Source organism: Trichechus manatus, unplaced genomic scaffold (genome assembly GCF_000243295.1).
Source record: "Trichechus manatus latirostris isolate Lorelei unplaced genomic scaffold, TriManLat1.0 scaffold00085, whole genome shotgun sequence".
NCBI classification, from domain to species: Eukaryota; Metazoa; Chordata; class Mammalia; order Sirenia; family Trichechidae; genus Trichechus; species Trichechus manatus.
This window is the reverse complement of record NW_004444021.1, coordinates 8,370,239-8,398,204: the sequence shown is the minus strand read 5'-3', so window position 1 is coordinate 8,398,204 and position 27,966 is coordinate 8,370,239. Positions and strand designations below refer to the sequence as shown.

The 27,966-nt window shown below is 40.8% G+C and overlaps 2 protein-coding genes across 7 annotated transcripts in view; one reads left to right on the top strand and one right to left on the bottom strand.

The window, feature by feature from the left end:
• The first annotated feature begins 195 nt into the window (after positions 1-195).
• Positions 196-19,733, top strand: TMEM243 (transmembrane protein 243). Of its 2 annotated transcripts, none has more exons than XM_004381484.2 (4): positions 196-501; positions 16,569-16,619; positions 17,646-17,750; positions 19,131-19,733. In XM_004381484.2, the coding sequence occupies exons 1-4, from the start codon at positions 424-426 to the stop codon at positions 19,251-19,253; spliced, it is 357 nt and encodes a 118-aa protein (XP_004381541.1). In that variant the 5' UTR covers positions 196-423; the 3' UTR covers positions 19,254-19,733. The 2 variants fall into 2 exon arrangements, with proteins under 2 accessions (XP_004381541.1, XP_023591817.1); XM_023736049.1 differs by having other exon boundaries at positions 240-501; positions 16,569-16,691.
• Positions 19,558-27,966, bottom strand: part of DMTF1 (cyclin D binding myb like transcription factor 1) — a 52,737-nt gene continuing 44,328 nt past the window's right edge. For all 5 annotated transcript variants that reach the window (XM_004381482.2, XM_023736048.1, XM_023736046.1 and 2 more), the window contains 6 exons: positions 27,539-27,748; positions 24,531-24,616; positions 22,847-23,002; positions 21,922-22,302; positions 21,144-21,285; positions 19,558-20,897 (listed from right to left, as the gene is read on the bottom strand). In XM_004381482.2, the coding sequence (XP_004381539.1) occupies positions 20,788-20,897; positions 21,144-21,285; positions 21,922-22,302; positions 22,847-23,002; positions 24,531-24,616; positions 27,539-27,748 (1,085 nt within the window). In that variant the 3' untranslated portion in view covers positions 19,558-20,787. The remainder of the gene's footprint in view (positions 20,898-21,143; positions 21,286-21,921; positions 22,303-22,846; positions 23,003-24,530; positions 24,617-27,538; positions 27,749-27,966) is intronic.

Sequence of the window (27,966 nt, the reverse complement as noted above, 5' to 3'; positions counted from 1 at the left end):
AATTATTGTGTAAAGGAATTGGGGGAGGGGGTGTTGAGGGGATCATGTGTTGCCCCGGGGGCGGTGGGTAACTGATTTGCTTTGCAAGATGCTGCCGCGGGGCGAACAGAGCGCCGAGATTTAGGGAAGTGGGAGAAGTCCGGGCGGGGGCGCCCGGTCAAGAGTCGGCCACGCGGTGTTTCCTTCCTTTCACTTCCTGCGGCAGCTGCTCAAGATGAGGAGGAGAGCGGGGCTTGGGCGGAGCAGCCTCGTCCCCCGGGCCTGAGCGCCCACCTGCCGCCGCCAGCGGACTTCCCCGACGTGACCTGGGGATTCCGGGTATGAGTGCTCCGTAAATAAGCGTTTGGAATCGTGGACCTGAGACCTCGGGAGGTAATGCTGGCCCAGTTTTGAGTTGCTTGGAGAGAGTGAAGAAACTAAAAAATGGAGGACTTTTCTACCAGGACTTACGGCACCAGTGGCCTGGACAACAGACCTTTGTTCGGAGAGACGTCAGCCAAGGTGAGTGGGACCGTGGCTCCAGGCGTGAGCGTGTGTCTGTTTGCCTGCCTTTCTCCCCTCCTCCCACCCAGAGCCCTGGCTGGGCCCTTCTGCGGCCGCTGCGGGGACTTGTAAGAAGAAAGAGCTGGTTCTTCAACCCTACTTTCCTTCCCAGGGTGTTTGCCCTGCCACTCCTCTCCTTCTGTGGGACAAGAGCCTTGAAGGCTGAGTGGAGAAAAGTTCAGAAAGTTCTGGGCTGTTGGAGGCCTTTCAAGGGGAGTGCTGAAGCCCCTTTCAGGAGGGGAAGTTGATGGGATACTTGCACAATCACATCTTCAGCTGGAAAGCAGACCTTCTAAAGGGCCCTGGAGCCCTGCTTCAGGTGTGCGCCTAAGGCTTCTGTGAGAAAGGGCCGAAGAGAGGTGCTTCAGATTTGTTTACATGGAGCTGTGTTTTCTGCTGAGGCAGTGAAGCAACTAAGGAAGGAAGAAGGGAAGGTGTGAGATGAGGGTTACTTTGATGATGGAGCTCTATTCCAGGAAGTGGTTAAAGGATCTCTGGGTCCAAACAAGTTAATAGTACATTATACTAGGATTAATTTCTTTCTTTTTTTTTTTTTTTCCAATACTAGGCTTTTAAAGGTATAAAAGCTCTTTAGAAAGCTTAAATATGTGATGCCCTGGGCCAGCAAGTGAAGAGAGCTACTTCCTGCCCTAAGCATTAAATTTCTGAGTGGTTTGGTCAAGTTTAGCCTTTTTTTCTACCTGGAAAGTGGCATTGATGATCTTTGTCACCTGACAGAGTGCTTTCAGTCTTTCAAAAAGTAGGGCATATAAGAGTCCAGAACTTCTTGGATTTCTCAGCTTTGGCAGGAACCTTCCAGCAGAAAAGACAAGGCCCTTGTACACCTGGCAGCCTGGGACATAGCCCTGAATTTGGAAACTGCCAGCCTGCCACAAGATTTCTATTTTATTCTGAAAATTCCGTGTGGATTTTGCTTTCACTTCTCTAAGTGTTTGGATAAGAAAATGTTTTAAGCTGGATCTCCAGGAAGATGCACCTTGTTTACCTTGTGGCTTTGTATAACCCCAGCCCACAGTGCGCCTGGCTTGAAAATCATGACTCTAGTCGGTAGATGTTCCTATTTGTGCAAACATTATTGAGCATAATATGCTAGGCCCTGGGGGTCCAAGGACCCAGTTAGGTGGGGGAAATATGTGAGCAGATGTGATGCAGTGGTATCAGTACTATGACGGTTCATGTTGGGGTACAGAGGAGAGACTGGTCACTTTTACTCAAGTTGCTTGGGGAAGAGCTCAAAGAGTGGCTTCTCCATCCAGTCTCTGATAGCTTTGGGCTTTCTGATATGAGTGCCCTTAACATTCATATGTAAAGGTTCAACTAGAAGGAGAATTGGGGCCTGGGTGGTGGAGGCAGCGTGCTGCTTGGAGGGATTGGGCCCACGGCATTTGGCTGCCCAGCTGTCCTAAGAGCTCACATGTTCATTCTCCCCCCACACTCATTGGCACACAGATCAGGTTCTAGGTGATCCAGATTGCTGGCCTCCTTTAACTCCATAGCCCCTGTAATACAGAGGTAGATGACTTGATAATGGACTTGTAGATTTATGTAGACACTTAGAAACACTGATGTTTTCCGAAAAACTTAGACCAAAATGCCCAATGATTTTCTTATTGATTATGATCCATTTGAAACACATCCAAGAACTTTAGTGTTCTCCAAATGTATCTGTTTATTGCATTCTTGTTTAGTCCAAGGGTACATAGCCCCAGCGTTACTTAGGTAACTTTAGGACATTATAATAGTAGATTTCAGCTACTCAGAGAAAAAAGTGAAGAATAAAATTCCAGATCTCTCAAAATTGCTCCCTCTAGTTCCCTCTGTGTGACTGACAGGATGATTGGATATAGAGAAACTACACAGAATGGAGAAAGGAGAAGATGCCTGGTCTGAGGGTGGGAGAAAACAACAGTTTTTTGTTTTTTTTTTTTAATAGAAATTGGGGAGCCAAATCTGGAGGGGGAGAGACATCTTAATTTCTAGTGTTTTTTGAGAGCAAGTAAAGCTCTTATATGAGGGCCAGAGGTGGGCAGTACAGGAGTGTTGCCTCAATAATGAAAGGATAGGACACAGTACAGTAGAGGCTGTGGAGCCAATCCCATGGAGGACAGGCTAAAGCAGGGTGGATTCCTGGGGTCCCTTAGAAACCCTTCTCTAGCCCCTGCGTGTGGGTGTTCCCAGTTTGTTCACTTATAATGCCAGGAAACGACACAATAGCCACATGCAGTGGAAACAATATTGGTGAGCTGCCACCTCTGAGGAGAAAATCCAGATGGGGGAGAATCCATTTCCTGTCATAGTGTGACACATTTTCTGACCTTTTAGTAATTTGCTTTGTAACAACTGATAATATATAGCCTTTCAATTTTAGTTCTAGAAAGGACCTAAGCTTTAGGTCTACTCCCTAACTTTAAACCAAAGACAACTGAAGCCCAAAGAGTTACCATGAGTTAGTGGCAGTGAAGAGTCTGGAGGGATGTTTGTGTTTCTTCAGTGCCAGACAACATGCTGGCCATTCAGCTTTCCCTTGTTTGGTCATTGAATTCCTGTATAAGATGGTTATTATTGTTTCTCTTTATTGCTAAGGAAACTGAACCTCAAAAAGGCTTACTTGTTCATAGTCACACAACTAGTTCTCTTCTGGTAATGCTTCACCAAAGTCCCTTTCATGAGTTATATAGCATAGTAAATAGTAACTTAATTATACAGTCTGTGCCACAGTGGTTCTATAAGTAGTCTAGATAGTCACATATTGCACTTTCACAGGAAATAGGAGGTGAAGTAATTTGCCCAAAGTCCTGTCAATGAATGAAAGATCCTGGATTAGTATTGTAGAACAATAAATATGTAACCCAGAGGACCTTGTTGAACAGCATCTTCATGGGTAATCCCTGAAGGAACTTCTTTCTTCACCTGTACTTGATGCACTAGTTGATTTCAGTTATTGAAACTCCTAAATTATTCAGTCTTCAGCATGATATTTAGGAATGAATATACAGATGTAGCCATGGAACAAAAGGCAGAGTGAAACAGTTCTCTGTTGTTACAATAAATACCTAAGGGATAATAGATAAAATGGAAATCTGTTCACCTTTTGTAAGAAATGTATCTCTGATTCCTTGATACCTTTGGGATTATGTATTGCTGGCTTGGCTGTTTTATTAAGAATATAGTTCCTGGTCAGAATGTCCAGGTGCTTTCTTCATGTGTTCTCACCCACTCCCACATTCTGCGATGTAGTACATCTGTTGCAGATGAACAAGTGTGGCACAGATGCCCAGATAATAAGATATAGCTGAGGTTTACCAACTTGCCTGGTAGTTTAACATTCTCTAAAGGAGTGCTATCCAACAGAAATATGTCAGCCACATATATAACTTAAAATTTTCTAATAGCCACATTTAAAAAGTAAAAAGCAGGTGAAATTAATTTTAATAATATATTTTATTTAATCCTGTATATACAAAATATTATCATTTCTATGTGTAATAAAAATTGAGATATTTTTACATTATTTTTTCATACTAAGTCTTTGAAATCCAGTGTGTATTTTACACTTACAGCCCATCTCAATTCGGACTAGCCACGTTTCAAGTGCTCGGTAAGTGTATTTGGCTATTGCTACCAAATTAGCACGGCTGTGAATCATTAGTTAAAGGAGGTTCCATAGTCATGTCTGTGGAACATTTTTCTTTAGGACCTCTCAGAACCTTTAATGTACTAGTTTTCATTGTGACTCTAGTTGGAGAGGGTGGGTAAGTAATGCTTTCTGAACTATTTTGGTAGTGTAGAGTCTTTTCAACACTCGATTCAATGCCTTACCCTCCTCCCGGGAACATTTATGAGACAAGATTCTACAGAACACCCTTTGTAGACTGTTATTCCAGGAATCTTCTTCCTCTGCTTCTCACTCCCGTATCTTCCCTAGTGTGAGTTTGAACACGGAAGGTTTCCTTATCTCCCCTGCCCTTTAAAAGTTTGCTTTAGGACAATACACAGTTTGGGCAGTCTTTGTAACTGTAATGGAGGGACATCAAGAGATCTTTGGGGCTTGTGAGTGAATCTTGGTTTACTAGCTGGCCACAGAATCATCTGAAATCAGTTTCAGCTAATCTAGTTCGGTGAATCTAGGAAGGGAAGGGCAGAACTGTTCTCTCAGTGGGAGAGGCAGGCCAGTATAAGTATGCCATAAAACCCAAAACCCATTGCTGTGGAGTTGATTCTGACTCATAGCAACCGACAGAGTAGAACTGCCCCGAAGGGTTTCCAAGGCTGTAATCTTTATGGAAGCAGACTGCCACATCTTTCTTCCGCGGAGCTGCTGGTGGGTTCAAACCGCCAACCTTTCAGTTAGCAGCCGAGCACTTAACACTGCGCCACCAGGGCCCCTCTCAGTACACCATAGCTAGTATGAATGGGAAGAGGAGGCCACTACACGTGGTGGGTGGAACACAGTGTAACCATTTCTAGATCAGCTTACTCTTAGTTTTCAGTGATCACAAAATAAGTGATTCCTCCGTTAAGAAGAGTGGTGGCAATTATTGTCCCTTTATTTCTTCTTGGATGTGATGTAACAAAAGTGAGTGACTTTGGGGGTAGGTGCATACAGTGAACTCCCAGCAGATAACATGGAGGGGGGAACCTCTGTGTAGGGGGCAAGTTAATGGACCCTAAGGTCCAGGTCTTTGGTTCCAAAGGCAAAAATTCTATATATTAAAGCACTCTTCCTGTATTTCCCCCCTTACCCCCCCTACCCCCAACAAGTAAGCCAGCAAACAAAAATGGTGAAAAACAAGGTCTCTTTAAGGAATTCAAACTTGGAGCACTTAGCCTCTGCAAATGATAGTGTAAGATTACAGTGCTACTTCATGCCCGTTTTGGGGCTTTTGCTGCTTAATTAAGAATCAAGTTATGGTTAAGATTGTTATGTCCGTGCCCGCCGTCCCCAATCCCTGGCCTAGAGACACAAAGGCTGTCTTCCAAGGAGTGCATGCAGGCTTCTAGTGTCTCTCTCTCTTTTTTTTTTTTTTTTTTTAATTGTACTTTAGGTGAAAGTTTACGGCTCAAGTAAATCTCTCATACGAAATTTTATACACATATTGTCATGTGACAGTAGTTGCAGTCCCTACAATGTGACAGCACACTCCCCCTTTCCACCCCGGGTTTCCTGTGTCCATCCAACCAGCTCCTGTCCCTTCCTCCCTTCTCATCCTGCCTCTGGACAGGAGCCGCCCCTTTGGTCTCGTGTATCTGCTTGAACTAAGAAGCACACTCTTCACGAGTATTATTTTATGTTTTATAGTCCAGTCTAATCTTTGAACAGTGGTCTTTGGGAATGGTTTTAGTTTCTGGGTTAACATAGCATTGGGGGTTCCTGCAGTCTCAGACCATTAAGTCTGGTCTTTTTATGTGAATTTGAGTTCTGTCCCATATTTTTCTAGTGTCTCTCCTCTTGACAGTGCTTTTCTAGGTGATCTGAATACAGCTCCTGTCTCCCTTAAAGGTAAGCTAGTAGCCCAAGGGACTGGAAACTCCTCTCATCCAGCTGCCTGGCCAGTTATTGTTTCTTGTGCTGGAGAAGCAGTGCAGGACAAATAGATGCCATGGCTGTTTCCTTTCCTACTGTAGTGAGTTTTCCCTTCTCCAGCCCCAGAGCAGTGGCCTCGGAATGTCTGGGGGTGAGGCACAGGCATTTGTACTTTTAGAAGGCTCCTCAGGGAACACTGATGCTCACAGAAGATTGAGATCCACCGGTCTTACACATGCTTTGTGTATGTCCAGGCTAGCACTCTCCACTGACTCCTTTCCTTTAGCTGCCTCCCTGCCCCTTGCAAACACTGTTCTCCTTTCTAAACTGTCCTCTCTTCAGGTAGCTGACCTGCTTAGTCTAATTCCCTGTCTTACAACCCTCACAACCCAGCCTGTAGCCATGCTTCCCTCTGGTGAGCCATGTGAGCCTCAGCCTCAGAGATGCGCGGCACTTAGAGGACCCTTGTGCTGTGAGGGTTTTGTATAGATCTTGCCTCCTCGACTAGAGTACAAGTGCCATGGGACAGGAACAAGGTTCCACATTTCTTTTTTAGTGCTAGGCACAATGCTTTTACTCATTTCTTGATTTTATGTATATGAGTTTTAAGTGAAGTGAGAATTTAGCATCACCAAAAAGTAACCTGCATTCTTGGGGCATTCTGAACTGCTAATAGAAGGCAGGGCTGGTGTTCTGAACCTGAAGTGCTGGATTCAAAAACAGGAAGTGGTGCTTCAGGCTCTCATGCAATAAAGCCATCACTCTCTCGCCTCTCCCCTACAGTCTACAGCACAGAGGCCAGTTGTAAATGGGTAATGTATAGTATAAAACACCTTAAACTGAGGCCTAGCCTCCCAGAAGCTGGTGGTTTACTGAGTTTTCCTCTTTGTAGAGGTGATTTCTGCAGGTCTGTGGTGATAGGCTGGGTGTACTGTATTGAATCTTTTTTTTTTTTTCGTGGTCAGTCCAAAGACCAGGCAGGCATAGGTATAGTGACCATATTTTATGAGCTGCCATAGAGATAATGTGGGTTGACAAACCTGAGTGTCTTTACAGGAGCAATGGAATGTATTTGAAATGGGGCTGTCCTAGAAATTGGTCATATGACCACCCAGTGCATGGGGCCAGCTCAGTTCTTATTTAGCTATTAAGACTCTAACTTCTCATTGACAAGACTCCCTATTACACATGGCAGAAATACTGTTAATACCTTGTTAGCTAACATTTACTGACCTCCTACTGAATGCCAGGTACTCAGTTCTAGGGCTTTGTGTGTATTATCTCCTAATCCTTATGGCAACCTTGCATGTTAGACCTATTGTACAAATATGGGAATTAAGGCTTAAAAGCTAAGTGACTTACCCAAAGCTGCCACAAGGTGGGCATATGGCAGGAGAATAAATCTAAGTCAGATCTGTCTGGCTCCTAAACTCAGTCTTCGCACGGTGCCTCCCATTCTGAAGCTTGGAGTGAGGGTGCTTCCTGTGGGACCATCTCTAGGGGACATTTTCCCCCTTAAACATGTATAGTAGGTTTGTTTTCTACTGTAATCTGATTTCCACAAATGGTGCTTCAATAAAAAATATATCCATATATTTCAAGCACATGTATCTGTGAGAAGAATAGTGCACAAAAATATCCACAACTTAGAAGTGCTTCAAAATGTGAATCTGAAATAAGGGAAGACTTAAAAAAAAGTCTATAAGTATACTTTCTTGATAAAAATGAGGAAAAAGCTGGTGTTCAGAACCACATGTAGCAATGGAGGTTGTGCTTTTGAGGGAGAGTTCAGAGTGGGAGAGCTGTAAAGGGTGGGTGTGCCTGCATTCTCATAAATCCCTTCTCACATATCCTCTGCTTTTGGAACCATTTCAAAGCCCACTGTTTCTTTGGGAAGTCTCAGGCAGTAGTACCTCTGGTCAGAGTTCACTGTACCCTAGTAGTAACCAGTGAGGCAAGATGTGCCCTTTGCGTTCCACCCGTGTAGATGCTTCCCCTGTGGTTTTCTGTGGTGACAGTGTGAGGGGGAGCTCTGCTTATGCAAAACCATGCATCCCTGGGGGAACTAAATTAAACCTGCAGGCAGGGTGGGAGGTTTCTCCCTTCAGCTGGATTCAGACCTTCTCCCACACTTCATGTCCTCTCAGCGTGTTTGTTCTTAGAAGACTGCCCCTTAGGCTTTGACTGGACAAGTTCCAGAGCTTTCAGGACATGAAGTTTTCCACTGTGATTTGGAAGAAGAAAAGGAAAGCTGTTTCTGAGAATCGGGGTGTTGTTTTTTTTTTTTTAAATGGTATTGGAACCCTTAAGTTTAATTGTGAAATGCAAAGCTTTGGAGGATGTGGCTGAATCACTCAGTTCAGGAAGACAGTGGTAGGAAGCTCATGCCCTTTGGACATTTGATACATGCAGAATCTATTGCCCTTCTTCTCCACCCTTCATGACAGAAGATAATCACTGTCTTTGGTGAGCTGAAGACCTTGTGGGGTGGAGAGGATGAGTACTGAATATAAATGGCATCGAGCCACTAACAATCAAAGTGCTGGAGGAAGGGAGTAGTAGTTCTACCGGAAGCATCAAGTCAGATGACTTTCAAGTCTTGGACCTTTAAGCAAGAGTAAGATTTTTGACAGAGGAGGAGATGACAGGGAATCCCAAACAGGGGGCCCAGCTTGAGTAAAAGGAGTAGTAGCAGGGAAGTACAGGAAATGATGAGGGAACTGTGAGTGTTCCATTGTGATTGGACACTAGAACTTGAGAGGATCATGCAGAGGAAAGGCTGGGCCTGATGAAGAGTCTTGAATGCTGTAGTAAGAGTTTGGATTTTCTTCTGTAGGCTGTAGATTGTTGAATGTGCATGGATGCATTTTTTCATTTAGTTATTAAGTGCATACTGCATTCCAGGAAATGTATGGGTTGGAAATACTTCTGTGAGTTAGACAAACAGCATATCTTTTCTCATGGAACACATGGGCTATAGGGAAGATAGAAACACATTAAACAAATCCTTGTTCCTCTCTCCTATGCCTACTAAGCTTCAGTCACCCTGGCCTTTTTGTTATTCCAGTTCACCAAGCTCGTTCCTACTTCAGGGCTTTTATACTTGCTGTACTCCCTTGTCTGCGGTATCCTTCTTCCAGATACTTGTATGTCTCATTCCTTTTTTCTTATAAAGGCCCCTGCTCAAATGCCACATGCTCAGAGAGGATTCCCTGACCTCCCTTTTAAAAGTAGCTTCCCCATCTCTACCCTGGTCATTCTTCATCTACTCTGTTTTTATTTTCTCCCTAACACTTAACATGTAGAAAAAAATGGAGAATAGATGCCTAAGACCAAATGGGAAGCAGGATGAATGGGAGGCTCTTCCGATGTTTGAAAGGACTTGAAATTTTTGGCCCAGAGATGGACTCCATGAGGGAGAGACTCAACATAGAGGTGAGAAAGGAGATAATTATTTGAGCAAGGGAATGGGTGCAGAATTGGCAAAGCAGCAGGTCACTTTTCGGTTCTCTTCATGCTGATAGGGATGGAGATGGGGTGAGAAGGAGCTTTCCTCTTTTTCTTGGTGTCTCTTTTTTTGGTAAGGATGTCTGCTCCTGGTAAAGGTTTCAAGAGTGGGATTTGGAACCTGAGGAGAGGTGGAAGTTTTGAAGTACTTTCTGGAGAGAGATGGGCAATCAACCCAAAATGAAAAACCATAGTGATGGCCCAGCTGAGGATAAAAAGCACAAATTTGAACCCAGTTAGCTTATTCTTTCACCTACCGTTTGAACATCTAATATGTGTGGACCTTGTGGTGGTGCCTTTGTACAGTTTGAAGAAGGTATCTCCGCTCTGGGTAGTGGCAGCTCCCACAGGCACACACCATGGCTTTGTTGGAATTAGCGAAAGTGCTCCTTCCTCTGGGCGGATGCAGCCCTGTGCCAGGGTGCACAACTTAGAGAGTGCGGCGTTGGACTGGATTTCAGCCATACAGCTGTAAGCAGTGGCTCAGAATACAACCATGAACAAGAAAGACAGGGTCCTTACCCTCTCAGACCTTACAGTCGAGAGGAGGAGACAGATGAGTAAACTGGTGTTTACAGTTAGGACGGGTTAATGACTTCACAGGCTTTAAATAAAGTCTTAGCTCTGAAGCATAGAAGTGGTTGGTGGGAGTGGAGTAAGTCCGGGCTAGGCTTTCAAAGTATCAAGAGCAGATGAACTCATCCACCAAGGAGTTGTGGGTGCACTGCTGAAACTGCGAACCATATGGGCAAAGATTGGTAGAGAGAGAGCTTTGGTGTAACAGATAGGGAAGGTTCTAGTCAATGAATGTGGGTGAAGACTAGATCCAGGGGCAGCAAGGGGGGAAAGGGTGGAGGGCTAGAGGGTTCTGACTGGAAGCTGAGATTTCTGACAGGCTAGGCTCCAGATGAGTGATGAGAGCAACTCCATTCTTGAGAGGCACCCTAAGGGAAATGCGATTGGCCACTACTGTTTTATGATTGTCGTTTAACCAGCATTTATAGACCACTGACAGTGTAGGCTTTATGGAAGGAAAACAAATACACTGACTTCCCCACCCTCAGGTAACTGTCAGTCTTAGTGGAGGAGATAGACAACATATTTTATTGTGATGTTGTAAGTGTACAGGGTCCCTGGGTGGTGCAAACAGTTTGTACTTGACTACTAATCAAAAGGTTGGTGGTTCAAACCTACCCAGAGGCACCACAGAAGAAAGGCCTGGTGATCTGCTTCTGTAAAAGATTGCAGCTAAGAAAACCTTATGAAGCATAGTTTTGCTCTAACACATGGGGTCACCATGAGTTGGAATCGACTTGCCGGCAACAGGTTTTTGTGTGTATGTGTGTGTAAATGTAGTCTGGATGGCGTGATCTGGGAGAACTGAGGCAGGAACAACTAGCCTCCTCAGGGGAAACATGACTGGAAATGATTCACAGTGGAGGTGATGTTTGAGTTGAGTTCTGAAGGATAAGTAGTGAAATTGGCAGTGGCATTTCAGCCACCCCACCTGAGGAGTGTTCTGCCCACATCTCACTCTTTTAAGAACTATGCCTTCACATTATGTCTTTAGCTTTTCTTATGGGCTAGTGTATGAAATATCAATATTTTCTGTGTCTATGTATTTGGATAGACTCATGCAACAAATTCTTCTTAAGCCAGGAAAAGTTTGCTTCTTCTAATGATGCAGTGTGCTTACTTTAATCAGTGAGAACATTTAAAGCCAGTTGTACTTCCCTCTTGCCTGCCAGGAGTCTTAGTCCTAAAATTTGAGCTTAAATTAGAAACGTGTCTTTCAGCCAACTTTTTTCTTTTAAATTCTTTTACGCCTTCTTTCCATCCTCTATCTTTCCTAGACATTTTGCCTTTTTTTTTTTTTTTATTGTTGCCCAGTGGACTTGGATTTTACTATAGTAGCACAAGCCTTTCAAATACATTTTGGAAGTAGGCAAGGCATAAGTTGCTGTGAGAAATGAAGGTTGAACACAGTGTCACTTGTCACTATTCCAAACTGTTCAAGAATCAGGATGTTTCCTAGGGCTACCATGAAAAATTCCACAACTGGCGGCTTACTTAAAACAGAGTTTGTTCTCTCACAGTTCCGTAGGGTAGAAGTCCAAAATCAAAGTGTAGGCAGTGTCATACTTTCTCTGAAGGTTCCGAGGGAAGAATTCTTCCTTGTCTCTTGTAGCTTCTGATGGTCCCAAGTTTCTTGGCTTATGGCAACATAACTCGAATCTCTGCCTACATCTTCACGTGGCTATCTTCCCTCTCTGTGTCCCTTTTTATAAGGCCTACCCTACTCCAGTATGACCTCATGTTAACAAATTACGTCTACAAATCCTATTTCCTAATAAGGTCACACTCACAGGTACCAGGGTTAGGACTTCAACATATCTTTTTTGGGGACACCGAGCCTGCAACACAGGATATTTCCAGGTAGCTGAGGACAAATGCCTGGCTTTGGGTTATTTGGGATGTTACTGTCAGTTTCCTCCCAGAGTCATCATTACTACCTGAGCGTTTGAAATGAGTTTGGAGTTATCTGTCTTATGTCAAGATGCTGATTAATGACTGACCAAGCAAGATTGGTGGCTCCCTGCTTTTTGACCACAGGAGAATAGGCCTTCTAGCTGGCTAAGTGCAGTCTGAAGCTGATGACCCCAAACCATAAATTGTTAGAAGTGGAAGGGCCCTAGTATCATTTAGCTAGTCCTCTCATTTGGTAGATCCAAATGGGTGAAGGGATCCTTTTGAGGTCCCAAAGCTATCCAGTAGCAGATCTGAGATTAGACCTTCTTGGTGTCCTGACTAATTTCAAGGTCCATGTGTATTAGGCTAACGATTCTTAGACTTTTTGAACTACTCATTAGATTTGCGTTTTTCAAAGAGCATTGGATAGGAGACTTGTGCTCTTACCTGGCCATATGACCCTGTCTCATTGAACTTAGGAAGCCATTGATAAAATGGAGATAACATGTTCTTTACTTGCTTCACAGGGTTGTCTTCTACCATCCCAGGCACAAACTATTTGCATGTATGTTTATCTTTTTCTCCTTTCCCCTTTCTAAGGAAGATGTGACTCCTTTAGGCTAAGGCTAATATTTCCATTTGTGCATTGCATTCCAGCTCTTCTTTCTCTCCGCTCTCATGAAACTTGCTCAACTGTCAACTTTCTTGATTCACCCCATTTCTTTTTTGTAACAGCTATGCTTTTTCTCTCCCCTGGGTCTTTCTAGAGTTCCCTCTTCATGAACCACTTTTCCTTTCCTTCTTGCTCATCTGTTAGTACCCCCTCAGGTTTTGACTACCCAAGATAACTAACTTCCTTTTTTCTTGGTGCCCTCCTGAGCTCTGGATAATAAACTTCTGGAGGCTAGAAATGGCTTTTATTCAGTTTTATTTGTATCTGGAATATAGTATACAATGTTTGAATAAGTAACGACTTAGTAGGTGTAATATATGTGGAAGCCTTCTCAAAAATATTCTGTGTGTATATGTATGTATATTTTTATGTTTATGTTTATCTAAATACATGAATTAAGATTGTTTCTACACCTGTTGTTGAATATTTGTCTTCAGGAGGGATATCCTTAAGCCCAGCTTGACTCTCTGCAGGTGAGGATTAAGACTGATTCTGATCCTGTCGAGCTTCCTTGGGGAGTGAAAATGAACCACAGTACAAGGTTTAAAGCTCTGGCAGGGGAAGACAATTTTGATAGGTAGAAATAGGGTAATAATAATAGAAAGACTGGGGAGGAGACAGAGCTAGCTTCTGTGAGAAGTTAAACAACTGATTTAATAGAGACCAGTTGTAGAAATGGAAATAATCTGAGTTTTGGTTCATTCCATAAACAGCCAAGTTTAAATGCCACATTTTCTTTTCTCCATGTACTCTAGTTCTGATTTGGAGCATATTAATCCCATGACTGTCCTTTGAAAACACTGTCCTAGCTATTTAATTGTTCTCTGTTATCTTTTTATCTTTGGAGACTGGAAGCTGGGGGACAAGATGTTCTTTATGCTAATATCCCTAACATAATCTCTGGGCCCAGAGATTTCTGTGATTTGAACTTATCTCTAAAATGGTTTAGTTTAGACTCTAGAGCAGTGCTTCTCAAATTTAAATGTGCACACAGGTCAGCTGGGGATCTTGTTAAAATGCAGATTCAGATCCAGTAGGTTTGGGGCTGGACCCAAGATTCTGTGTTTCTAACAGGCTCTCAGGTGATGCCGATGCTGCTGGTTCACAGACCACACTTGGAGTAGCAAAACTTTAGCATTAGAAATGGGAGGTCTTCCAGAGTTAACTCTGCTGTACCTTGGCCCGGATTCATGATTACTTTGCTTAGCAGAAGGCCTGAAGCCAAAGCTCTGGCTCCAAGAGAGAAGAAAACACTGAGAAACACTTCTGCCATATCCTAAATACCTAAATAGTTCATCTAACCTTGAGAAGGCCAGAGTGGACGACTGATTTATAACCTAATAGAATAACTGATATCCATGAAGATGACTTGGAATTCTGTTCAGTGAACTAAGAAGGTAGGCAAGGAAGTATTCACTGAAGTTTAAACATATTTTCATCAAAATGCTTAAAAACAGTGATGCTTAAATAGATAAGAAAATCTTCATTCCTGAAAGATCCGTGTTATAATACTTTGCTAACTAGGCTTTTTGAGGTGGTATCTGCCCGTTTGACTGTGACATCTTTATCTAGACCACCAGCAGCATTTTAGGTTGTTCTTACAGTGAGGGGAAAGCAGGCCTGGCATCTTGACTCCTGTCTCCATCACTTATTGTTATTGAGATCTTGGGCAAGTTCTCAATTTCCCTGAGCCTGTTCTCTCATCTGTGAAATAGTCATAATACTATCTTCATCCCACAATTTTTTAGAAGAGAAATTGTGTGAAAGCTCTTTGCATACTCTCTCTCCACCATTATTACTTTTTCCACTGCTTTGATCTTCATGGGCAACTTCTGTCCCATTTGGAGACAGTCTACCTCTCAACATCCTCAGTGGCTTCTATTGACATGAGGGCTGTTGTGAGGTATTCACATCCCCGGAGAGAGATGGGAGCAGATACTTGCTGACTTATCTAAATAGACCAGAAAAGAGAAACTTGGCTTAGCTGAACTTCTTTTCACAAGGCAGAAACATTGGGGATCCCGTAACAACAAAAAAAACCAAACCCATTGCCCTCGAGTCAATTCTGACTCATAGTGACCCATCAGGTCAGAGTAGAACTGCTCCATAGGGTTTCCAAAGCTGTAATCTTTATGGAACCGGCCTGCCACATCTTTATCCCGGAGCTGCTGGTGGGTTCAAACCACTGAAGCCAAATGCTTAACCACTGTGCCACCAGAGCTCCAAGGGACTCCCATAGTTTGCCTGTATACACATATTTTTAAGAAATAGGCTCACCACACACCGTATTTATGTGGGGTGGGAGTAAGTTGATAGTGATAATCCCTGGGTTTCTTCCCTAATGAATGTCCTAAGTTCAGATTCATGTGTGTTGTGTAGGCTTCTCTAGCCCAGGTGGTGGTAAAGTCTGAGTCCTCTAAATTTAGTAAGAGTGTGGCTGAAATACAGCTCCTTTGACCTGTATATAACCTTTGAATTGCACTGGCCTTTGTCTGGAGAGCTGTGATTTGTCTTTGGTTAAATCAGCCAGACCCGATGAAATACTTGGCTTTCCTGCACTCTTCCCTTCCAGCTCTACCTGCCTGACTCTTTGCATTCTTATCCTTAAAAAGGGGACAACTTGGAAATGAAGACTCAGGTGCTGCTCTGTGCGCTTCCTGAGGTTTTGTTTATTGGCTGCTCCGATTCCATATCCTGCTGTTCTCTGCCCAGATGTTACCAAAACAGTCTTTGAAGACTGATTTCATTAAAGACTCAGCTTTGACTTCCCAGAACTGGACTGCCTGCTATTCTCATTGGCATTACAGTGTTTACTAATCAGGTCTTAAATCCTCACCACCTCATTCTGTAAGCTCTGTAAATAACTTCTATCAGCCTACTGGAGCCCAGGTGGCAGTGGTTAAGAGCTCGGCCTAACCAGAAAGGCCAGCAGTTCTAATCCACCAGCTGCTCTTTGGAAACGGTATGGGGCAGTTCTATTGTGTGCTGTAGGGTTGCTGTGAGTTGGAATCAACTCAGTGGCAATGGGTTTGTTTTGGGTATCAACCTGTTGTATCATTTAAACTTTTTAGTCTCTACCTGAAACTACAGCTAACCAGTGACCTGATTTTGGGAATCCTGGGTTTCAAAGTTATTGTTTCTAATTTGCTGTATATTAATTTAGGCAAATAACCACGCCAGGCCTACATTTACCTTAACCTGTAAAACTGGGATTGGATTAGAAGTTTTAAAAACCATTCTTTGGAGTTGGTTGGAGGTGGGGATGGCGGGTGGCAAGAAAACTCAATGGGTAGGACCCCTGGCTCCCTACGCAATCAGGTTATTCTACTTATGTATTGGGCGTTTGCTATTAAATAGGTTGGAAAACTACTGGACTTGATGGTCTTTGAGATTGCTTTCAGCCTTGGCATTCTATGACCCCTTCTAGCAGATCTAAACTGTACTACACATAATACCTCCAAAATCCTCTCACTGCTCCACTTCATCATAGTTCCTGATACCTTCCACCAATGCTCTGGCGTGGCTCATCTCAGCTCCTTTGTCCTGTGCTCATACTTTCCTAGCAGCACATTATTTGTAAGCCTCCCTTCCTCATTCACATCTTACCTAATCTTCAAGACTCTAGTGTAAACGTCTTGTCCCTTCAAGAAACCTTCCCCAAGTTGCCCCCTGCCTTAGGACTCCGTATGCTTTTGCCTTGTCTGGCATTTTTGTGTGTAAAGCTCAAGATGTTGGTTTCTTCATTCTAAATCACCCCAATGCCTAGCATTGTACTGCTGTGAAAGTACATGGATGCAAGTTGTATGGCTCAAAAATTCTTTTTTCTTTCAGGATCGAATCATCCATTTAGTTGTTGGCAGCTTAACATCCTTATTGATTCTAGTAAGTATCTTTATTTTGTGCTTCCTCCAGACTCTCAGCCAAAGTTTTGAAAACTTCAGTATTGTGGATCAAGTAAGTAAAAACCAAAAACTTAAAACCAAACTTAAAAGGAGCCAGCAATAAGCATTCAAAGTGTTCTATAGTTAAATCAATGCTTCCATTTTTATTACCACTTAAAACTGCAGTAGGAGTAGCTAATTTAATCCTCACTTGCACCCTGCAAATAAAATAGCAAAAGTGAAACAACTTAGTTTTCAGATGACTGAGTTGGCCACATTCACTTGCCTAGTAATCTGTAAAAATGTGACAACCAGCAACTCCCTTCTGTTGCAATCCATCTCCTGCCTCCAGCCTTTCTCATTTCTGCTAATGTCTTAATTTTGTTCCTAAAGAACATTAATTATCCTTTGGCCAAGTTTTAAAAGGTTATGGTAAGCATATAGTAATTTTTCATCCTGGATAATACAAAATTAAAACAAAATTGTATTTTCTGTCACTGAGAATCACATTTCTGTGGCACATTTTCATTAAGAGAATGTTGATAAAGCTTGTTTCCATGTTTTTTTGATAAAAAGAATGAGTATAATCTATGGTAGAAATAGAGACTAGGATATTAAAAACCCATCTTACAGTATTTTTCATGTTACATAAGATCAGCTTTGGCTATATTGATTTTTAGTAGTATTCAAAGTAACAGAATAAGTAGAACTTTTTCCAGCATAATCATTAATCCTGGAGAGGAGGTAAATGATCTCTTTGTTAGTGAAGAGGTTATTTTGAGATTAGCCAGTTTGACTGCTATGATGTTTTGTCTCCTTTTATAAATGAAGCAAAGGGAGGAAGTACTAAAAGAAATAATTCAATCATTTTTACAAATAGTATTTTATTAACAATCTAAAAAGCAAACCTTGTGGTAGATACAATTTCACAGTTTGAAAGTATTTTATAGTATTACATTGCCTAGACTCCAGTCAAACCAAGTCTTGGAATTATTCTTAAGTCTTTACATAATTTCTCTTCACACAGGTAACGCTGATCAGTGCTTTTGTTTTCCCTCAACTACCTCCAAAACCGTTGAATATATTTTTTGCTGTCTGCATCTCTTTGAGTAGTATTACTGCCTGCATACTCGTGAGTACTATTTAATTGAATTTAAATATAGTATCCTTTAGGGCTTAAAATTGAACGTGCTTAGGGCAGATCCCCAGCCCTGGTCTACATAAAGGAAGTATCTCTACCTCCCCCTAAACCCATTACTGTGGAGTCATAGCAACCCTACAGGACACAGTAGAAGTGCCCTATAGGGTTTCCAAGGAACACTAGTGGATTCAAACTGCCAACCTTTTGGTTAAGAGCTGAGCTCTTAACTGCTGCACCACCAGGGCTGGTGTCAAAATTCTTAATCTGTATCATTTCCTTCTTTTCTCCCTAAAGTTGTAACCCTAAGGGGAAACTGTTTCCTTGATGGCTAAAAAAAAGTAGTTAAAAGACTTTAGATAACCAAAGATTTGACATAATTTAAATTCAGCCCTTTTCAAGGACTGTATATACAGGGCCCAACAGACCTTGAGAAATGCAGATATGCTCTTAGGAGAAGACAGAGCACTCTGGATGTACTTCTAATAATTATAAAATTAGTTTTAGTCTCTGTGCTCATCTCCCAAGATGGAGGTATTTAACACGAAATCCCCTAGGAAGCCTAAAGCTACAGTTGTATTCTGGTCTCAAGAATGTTCAATTTTACCACAGAGAGGCCCCTCATTTGTGATAAAGAATGATGGTGGAGTCTCAGTTGCGTATTTGCCAAGTGTTCATCCATTAAGTTGGCTGTTTCCTTTCCCTTGAGGTAGAATCAAAACAGTAAACCCTTAAAAACAGTTTTGATTTACAGATAAAATTAAACTAGGGAACATATCCATCTGTTCTAATTCACTGATCTGCTAAATTCCTATAACCGGAGGAAAAAGGTGGCCCATCCCACTTTGAGAACCTTTGGAACAAAGCTAGAGAACCTAGAGGCTCTCCTTTTCTCCTCCTACCCATAGCCTAAACTGACTAATAATGAGCAAATTTAAACCTATATGCATTATATAGGTCCTATTTTGTATTGGCAGTCTGAATTAATTATATGAATTTAAAAATTACCCTCCCTTCCAGTACCCAAAGAGTTGAAATATACCCAGAAGATATATATTCCTGGGGGTAATCTGTCCCTGCCATATGACTGGTGGACAGATATTGTACAGGTTTGAACACAGAACAAAAGTAAACTGAAAAACCAGGAGTAAGTATAATCTTGGATGTGGAAATTCAGTGGTACTATTTAAACGATAAAGAATAAAAATTAAATTCTGACCACATTAATCAAGAATGTAAAATAATAGTAAGACTATCTAATTTAGGGGAAACAAAAGTATACACAGTAGAATGGAAATGGAAAAAGAGTTGCATTTAAAATTTTAATACTTGGTTCAGTGGCTATTATATAAACTTTAATTCTTCTTCTTTTAGATCTACTGGTATCGGCAAGGAGACTTAGAACCGAAATTTAGAAATCTAATTTACTATATCTTATTTTCTATCATCATGTTATGTATATGTGCAAACTTGTACTTCCATGATGTGGGAAAGTGAGGCTGCCAAGGAGAAAAGGAGAAATACTTACCAGGACTCTTCAAAGCTGTGTATTAGGACTGTGAACAGAGCTGGATAAGGTATGCTGAAGAATCTCCTGAATCTCCTGTAGGAGCCTGATACATGATTTTCATGTTGATTGTAAACCTGAATTCCCTCTTGCAGGGGAGACATATCATAGATCACTCTGCTTTCATTCCAACTCTTGAAGATCAAACAGCACAAGTAATTTTCACTTTTGAAATTAAATTTTTTATAATGTAATTGCATGGCGCAAAGGCTATGTAACAAACAAAATCTTGCATTTTAAGACAAATATTCTTTTATTTCTGTTAAAACTGAATATACAATTATTGTTCCCTATGCAACCAACTTTTGCTTATAACTACAATTTAATTTCACATTAACAAAACACATGGTGAAAAGACAACTTTGATTGTGAAGATCTAATTACAATAATAAATAAAATAATTTATACAAGGTTTTTTGTGACTTTTCTATACAGGCTAGTTCTGGCTAAACCTTCTCTAGTATAGGAATGACTCTTGATTTGTTTCCTTTCATTACAGAAGCAAATTTTGTTCTGTTTTATTTTACACTGCTTGAGAAGGAGAAGTTATATATTGTATCCCACCAGCTAATGGACTGAATGAGTGGTAAACTCTAACCCTCCCCCCTCCCCAACTATTTTCTGGGTATATTCTGGGTATACAGCAAAATGTCTAATAAACAGTCATGGTATCAAAGGCAGGCAACATTACCACCTTCCTCATTTAGTTTAATTTTACTTCAAAGTGCTAACTTGGTAAAACTGATGACAGTGATTTCAGGGGGGAGGTAAAAGCTCTGCTTAGCTTCTGATGGGTTTTGTTACTACTCTCATCTATATTCCCTTTAAAAGTAATTTTAAAAAACCTGTAGTGACTTTTCTTAACCTTTGTTTAATGCTTTCCTCTTTACCCTGCCTAAATTAGCTCCCACTGCCAGCAATGGGTAAACCCAAAGTAACTGCCATACAGTCACCTCCTAGGTCTCTGTATGCTGGTCAAGTCTCAAACTACTGATACCTAATCTTTTTTAAGAAGGCCACTGATAAGCTCTAGACCATGTTAATGTGACTCCTCTGGAATATAACCAGGCCTGCTTGAGACTGGATAGAGTCATGTCTAATCTTTAATCTTTAGAGGTAACTACTCCTGCTTTTAAACCAGAGTAGTTAAGCTTTGGTGCTTTTAAACTTTTCCAGGAGCTGAAGCCAATGAAATTCCCCACTGACAAACAACACTAAACATACAGATCTATGCAGTTAAAATCCCCACGCTCTAAAACTATACAGTTATAAAACTGGGCTTCAGATGTTAAAGGAGGTAAAAAGTCATAGCAGCAACACTGTGCATGGTTTAAGCACTATAGATATTTAAAAGCCAGATGGATGGTAAATTAAGCCTCTTGTGGGTTGCTCCTATTTCTTTGGAAATGTTGCACTAAACAGTGTGGCTTCTTTAATTAAGCTACCCTGTTTTCTAAGAATCACCTAATGACAGTTTACCAAGTCTTCAACATCCTTTGAGTCTTCTGAAACAGGACTACACAAAGATGATCCAATGATATTTGACTCTTCTCGATGATGCTGGAGTATGGGATCTGTAGTAAGTTAAGGGACAAGTTAGTCTTAAATGTATGTCTTAAATGTATGTCTTAAATGTATGTATGCAATCTCTATGTCAAGAATTTAGATTAAGCACTCTTCTTCTTAAGTGTTGAATTTAACAAGACTAATATCTTCATTGTTGGATGAAGAAGGACTAAAACAACTGAATTAAATGTCTGACTACCTGGTTTTTCCCTTAAGATTTATCAGGCACACGATGGGGTTGTGTGCTACAGTACCTGTTAGTGTTGTCAAAGGCAAGACAGAATCTATAACATCAGATGCCTGGATAAAGCCATGTGGTGAAGGTACAATAAGTATTGTTTCATCATCAATTGTTGTTTGATCAACTTGTTCTTCTATGGTAGGAGACTCTAAATCCTAGATCGTATTAAAAAAAAAAAAAAAAAAAGATTCTGACTCAGATCCCAAGCCCTTCTAGGTTTGGTATGACTTGACTCTCAAACATTATCCTGTTTTTTAATTAGAATATAAAGAAATGAAAGGTTGTAAAAAATGGACAAAAGTAATCTTAACCTCCTAGTCTAATGTATCAAACATCAGCAAAAAGAAACTTTAAAAAAAACCAATTCAGTTATAGGTTACATAGGAGAAACATCGCTGCTACACTGTAGGGTGAAGTTCCCAAGCTGAATCACAAAGCCCTACATAGCTTGTTATTAACTACCCTCAGGAAAATGTTCTGATAAGCATTTCTCAATCTGTTGGAGGCAGAGAGGGAAAAGGCTTTAGCGAGGAACATGGTAAGATGGAACATGGTTTTCTTATTCCTCCTGCCACAAGATGTCTTTGCATTCCCACATCTGCTGGCATGACACTATTAGTTGCTTGATAACTTGTGAGGTCCGAGGTAGGGGTTGGCACTTTATTCTGTGGGTCTAAAGACAGATGGAAGGCTATCCCCCCTGAATTATTTCTAGGCTTCTTTCCCAACTGCAGATTTGAGGCTTGAGACAGGAACCCATTAGGGCATAAGTTCCCTTAAGTGCAACTTACCTCAGTACCATATGTACTGGCTAAATCAGAGGGTGATTCCTCCTCTTGTTTAAGGTCGGTGTCAGAGATCTCTTCTTCTGTTCTGACCATAACACTATTCATTAGTTCTGTGCTATTTTGGTCACTGAATTTGGATATATGAGCATCATTAAATGATGGCTCTACAGTCATTTTAGGCTGATGGATTTCGTCTGGGAAAGTGTCTGCTTCTAGGGCATCTGGAGGCTCAGGAAAGTCAGCTGACTGAATATCACTATCTACTGTCAGTTCTGCTTGGGATATGGAAGAAGTGATGTCCTCTGTGGCAACAGTCTGAATGATGACTCTTGGTGTGTGACACTGCACTGTGACATTGTCACTTGTGTTCAACAAATGTTCTGGCTATAAAACATTAAAGAAACTATCAACAGCAAAATAAAAATTACCTACTAGATTTAAGTTACAGCAACAAATGACATTTACAGGTGGTACTTCACTACCTCCCTCCCTCCCCTCACCTCTGAGTCTGCAATTATCACTATTTTTCTACAACCCCTGTCCTTTACCCACTGAGGTCCTTGCTCTCATGTCCCTATTCCTCAGTGTAAGTTCATTTCATATAAGGAGACACAAGGGATGAAGGATATACTCCAGTGAAGGCAGAAGTGATGGTGCAAAACTTTCTGGAACAGTGGTAGGAAGAATTGTTTAACTGGACAACCTTATAATTTTGGATCAACTAATCCTGGTCCCTAACAGGTACTCAAATACTTGAACTGCACTCAAAATGTATTTTTCTCCTACAGAGAATACTATTGAACGCACATAGGTTTTACAGTATTATAAATACTAGGGGGAAAAAAACCTTATCTCTAGTGACACTTAGAAGTTAGCCAATCTTCTACATAAACTAGGAAAACCAAGGAATTTATGTAATGCAACATACAGATAAAGCATGGACGATGATCTGTTCAGGAGAAGCAGGAGCAGCGGCTGTCAAGGTTACTGTGGGACTAGCTGTCAGAGTTAGGGGAAGGCCTTGGCTTGAGCCTGTCTGAAGTAGGTAGGTGCCTGGAGTGCCAGTGGGCTGTAAATGGAAAGACTAAAGGAGAAAAAAAAAAAAAGTTTAACACAACTTTACGCTCAAAAACCAAAACCAAAACCCATTGCTGTTGATTGGGTTCTGACTCATAGCAACCTCGTGTATTACACAGCAGAACTCCATAGGGTTTCATGGCTGTGATCTTTTGGAAGCAAATCGCCAGGCTTTTCTTTCGTAGCATCGCTGGGTGGGTTTAAACTGCCAACCTTTAGGTTAGTAGTCAAGCACAAACTGTTTGCACTACCCAGGGACCTTCCAAAAATGGACTGACTATAATTTACTGGCCACAATGTACTTAATCCTAAAGGTACAAGTAGGTAATAAAATGAATGGTATCAATGTTCTTTATTTTTTTATGTCATTAAGTCAATACTCAGCCTCATGGTTTAACTGAGACACAAGGCATTTATCCCATTCTTCATTCCTGAGTATTACCATGATCTGGTTTCAGCCCATCTGTTTTAGGGAACTGAGTTTCCAGTGCGGTAACCCAGCACACCCATCTTTCCCTCTCTATCCTTTCTCAGTAGCAATCTTCCAGTTAAAAAAAAACAGAAACAAAAAAACTTCACATTTCTGAAAAGGCACAATCAAGCAGTGTTTACTTACTTGAACAGATTTTTCATAAAAACAATTCCTCCTAAAATTATATTAAGGAAAAACATACAGAAACAGCAATGTTCAGCTGAAGGAAAAAGATTCTTATTCGAAAAGCCTACTTAACTGATAGTGTATGAACACTCCTACACAAGTTTTTGGCTGGACATACGCTTTCATTTCTCTTGGGTATATATATACCTGGGGTTGGAATTTCCTGAGACTGGAATTGCTGGGTCATATGGTAACTATGTTTAACCTTTTGAGGATCTGCTACACTGTCTTTCCAAAGTGGCTGCACCATTTAGGACTGGAACTTTTAAATTTTGTGTACCCAACGGCTAGCACAATATTTTACTGAACCAAATGTTGTTTAATAACTCGTAAGTTTGTACCCAAGGTTTTTCTCATGTAACCAATGTAAAATGCAAACCCTCCCCGCCACCCCCCGACAAAAAACTTTTGGTTATAAGTTTATTTATGACTCAACAAATCCATCTACACTATCATTTTTATATATAAAAAGAGCATATTATTAGTAGCCCTGACGACACAGTGGTTAAGCACTGGGATGCTAACTGAAAGGTAGGCAGTCTGAACCTGCCAGTGGCTCCATGGGAGAAAGATGTGGCAATCTGCTCCTGTAGAGATTACAGCCCTGGAAACCCTATAGGCAGTTCTATTCTGTCCTGTGGAGTCATTATGAGTTGCAACTGACGCAATGGCAAGATTTTTTTTTTTTTTTTTAGTACAGGTGAGGAGAAAGATTTCATTATAAAGGTTGAAGTCTGATTTATGTCTGATCAAACCATCTGGCTTCAAACTCATGGATGTAGCTGCTTATGTAATAGCATCCTAAAACCTATTCCAACTGATTTTTCTTATGCATAAAAATGACCAAAATCAACTTTCTGCAGTATTTATTACTCACTGGAAGAATCTCAAACGTCTGTAGTGTTCCACTGTTTAGTGTTATTGTTTCAGAGTCAACAGTAGCAGCAGGGGAGTCTGTTGAAGCTGTGGTAAAGACAACGACAACAAATAAACACTTTGCAAACTAAAATTTATCCAGTGTGCTCAATTAAACATAGATTTATCATGAAGGCAATCTCATCTTGAATAATTTGCCGGAAATCTGAAGTCATTTAAGCTTTTTAAGCTATAGAGTGATGAGAAAGCTAATGGATTTACCTAGGATGGCAGGGATTAGGAGTCTGCAAACTACAGCCCCACAAGCCAAATCTAGCACACTGCCTGTTTTTTTAAAATAAAGTATTATTGGAACACGGCCAACCCCATTCATTTATGTAGTTTGTATGGTTGCTTTCACACTACAATGGTGGAACTGAGTGGTTTTGACAGGGACCACATGGTCTACAAACCCTGAAATATTTAGTATCTGGCCCCTTACAGAAAAGATTTGCCAACCCCTGGTATAGTTTATAAAATGTTCTAACATTAGGAAGTCAACAGGAACACACTAAGACTAGCCTGCAAAGAGACAGGAACTTGGTAAACAAACTTTCCTGGACATCCTGGTAAACAATATAGATGTCGGGTTTGCAAGTATCAAAACACTAGGTTTTAGTTCTAGCTACATCACTTTCTAGCAGTGTAAACCTTGGCAGATAATTTAATCCAAGCTAAAGTTCAGAGATTTTACCTTTCCTGCCTACCTCCTTCATATAGTTGTTCTGAGGATCAAAAGCACTTTTCAAAACATTTACCAAAAACAAACAAACAAAAAAAACCCACTGCCGTCAAGTTCATTCTGACTCATAGCAATCCTATGGGACAGAGTAGAACTACCTCATAGGGTTCCCAAGCAGCGGCTGGTGGATTCTAACTGCCGACCTTTTGGTTAGCAGCTGAGCTCTTAACCTCTGTGCCACCAGGGCTCCCCATAAAGATTACATTTAGTACATATAGAATTATTTCAAAAAACCAATTTGGGAGACTGAATAGCACCTTAGAGATCAGATGGTATAATCTCTTTTTTATAAATGTGTCAACTGAGGCTTAGACTTGATCAGCATCTACTCAAAGTTATACTGAACTAAGATTAAAAGAAATCTGAATTCTTTTGGTGCTTTCAGTGGCACCTGTAGTAAACTCATGAAAAATGATTTCGAATGGACTTTTAATATGTAGTGTTTGTTGTTACTTATTATATTCTAACTACAGCACTTCTCAGTTATTTGAAAGGAATATGACACCCTTAGCAATAGAAATGCACTTGATTCATGTTATTTCTATTTGATGGATTCTTAAGACCTAACCCAGAATAATGTGATACGATTCCAGATAAATAACCTAAATCATGGATGAGTAAACTATGCAGGGGACAAATGTGGTCCAAGGCTAAGAATGTTTTTTTTCCTCCATTTTTAAAGGGTTGTAATAAAAGCAAAAACAAAAATAAATGATATTCTAGAAAGACCAATGTGGCCTGAAAAAGTCTGCTCATCCCTGACCCCTGACCTATAAGATACATTTAAGAGATTTTAGCCAGAATGCTAAGAATAATGGATCAGCTGTAAAACTCTTAACTCTATTCCCATTTCTTGATGGAAGAAATGAATTCTTCTATTTAAAAATTAAATGACTGATGCTGTGAATGACTATTAAGGTACCATTTATAAAATGTCTGCTATCTTCCCAACAGGGCTGTCTACCCAATAGCCAAGGAAAACTGTAACGTCCTCCAATGCACAATCAGTTCACAGCCAAGAGGAGTTCTCATATTTATTTGGACTAGCAATTTCAGTTGCTCTGCAATTCTCAGATGATAAAACAGAAACAAGCAGGGCCAAATAAAATAAATTCTTCATGCTTTATTACACTAGCAGAAAGACAAAGCAAATAACTGAACTCAAATCAGAACTTTGAGACTAAGATAGGCATGATTAAATTTCTCTAAGGTACTTTGACAGCCATTGCATATACAGATAAGTACTGTAAATTACACCAATAGGCGGCTCAGTGATTCTCAAACAGAGCCAATAGTAGCATGTCACAGGGTGCATCTGGAAATGTATGAGGGCCTTTCTGGTTGTCATGATGACTGGAGGGCACCACTGGGATTTTGTGGGCAAGGTCAAGCGACGCTGAACATTGGATAATGTGCAGGACAGTCCTGCAAACAAAGAACTCTACTGACCCAAATGCCAGTAATACCCCAACTGAGAGTAACACACAGTGATTGGTATATTCTTGTGCAACGACTTTTCCATAGGCAAATAGCAATATGTAGACAGAAAAAACATAAGTGAGATAAAGGTAAGTGAAGAATAACATGCATCTTAAAATTTCATTCTCTTATTCGTCTTCTAATACTATAATTAAGATTGACAGAAAGAAAGGTAGAAAGATCACCTTGGCTTACATATTACGAAAAAAAAATTCCTCTCCCTGTAACAATTGCTGGGTTCTCATAATCTCATTAAACACAAAAATGCCAAAGAGGCTAAGGAAAACACACGGGTAAGGTAAGGGGTAATAACAATTTCCCACAGGAAACTGGCCTTTTCTCCCTGAAGAAAATCGCTGTCAACCTCAACAAACCCATGTCCTCTACATTTATACTAGTTCACCAGAGTTCTGGTGAATTAGTATAAATGACCTGCCACTTTATGAACTCTATTTCCTTGATTAATGGACTATACTTTAGGTAGCTTCATATTAACCATTAATTCTTTACAAATCTAGAAAGTAAGACAGTTTATCATAGCTAGGCAGTTGGTTATGAGTTCCTTCCTATCACCCATCCTTTGGGCAAATATTGAGCTAAACGTAAGACACTGTAGATCTCCTTTAACTTCTCAACTTCAGTAAATTTTTATCAACACTGTAGAAGAAGAAAAAGTGCCAGAGTCGTCATCAAGACCACATAGGTTTTATATCAATAAACAGCAAGGAGCCTTGGGTTCAGACACTTACAAACATGAGTGATCTGGACTGGAATCTGCAGCGCTGTCATGGGGCTTGGAGAGAGAGCTGTATTTTCTTCCAAGCGGGCGACTCTGATCTGAACATGCTGTACACTGGAGTTGGAATTACTGTTTGGAATTCCAGATCCTGATTTATTCTCCAAAAGCGGTGGGTTGTTTTTTTGGTTCTCATGTAACTGTTTAAGACCTTTTATTAAGACTGAAGGGAGATGGGTAGACAAAAAGAACATTGATTCTCCGACAGACCACCATCTAAGCAGCAAGGGAGATGGGGCGGGGGGTAAGGAGGGAAAGTATTTGGAATAAATAATTATATACTAGATATACTATCTTATCAAAATAACAAAATAGTTTGAAACCACAGCTTACCCTGAAATTTTTGGGAGATGTTACCCAACACAACAAATTTAAAAATTT

What these genes read in the sequence shown, in the direction of transcription:
- TMEM243 (XM_023736049.1), top strand. Translation starts at nt 424, where the DNA reads ATGGAGGACTTTTCTACCAGGACTTACGGCACCAGTGGCCTGGACAAC. An exon ending in TCGGAGAGACGTCAGCCAAG is followed by an intron (nt 502 to 16,568) that starts GTGAGTGGGACC and finishes TTTTTCTTTCAG; the next exon opens with GATCGAATCATCCATTTAGT. An exon ending in GTATTACTGCCTGCATACTC is followed by an intron (nt 17,751 to 19,130) that starts GTGAGTACTATT and finishes TTCTTCTTTTAG; the next exon opens with ATCTACTGGTATCGGCAAGG.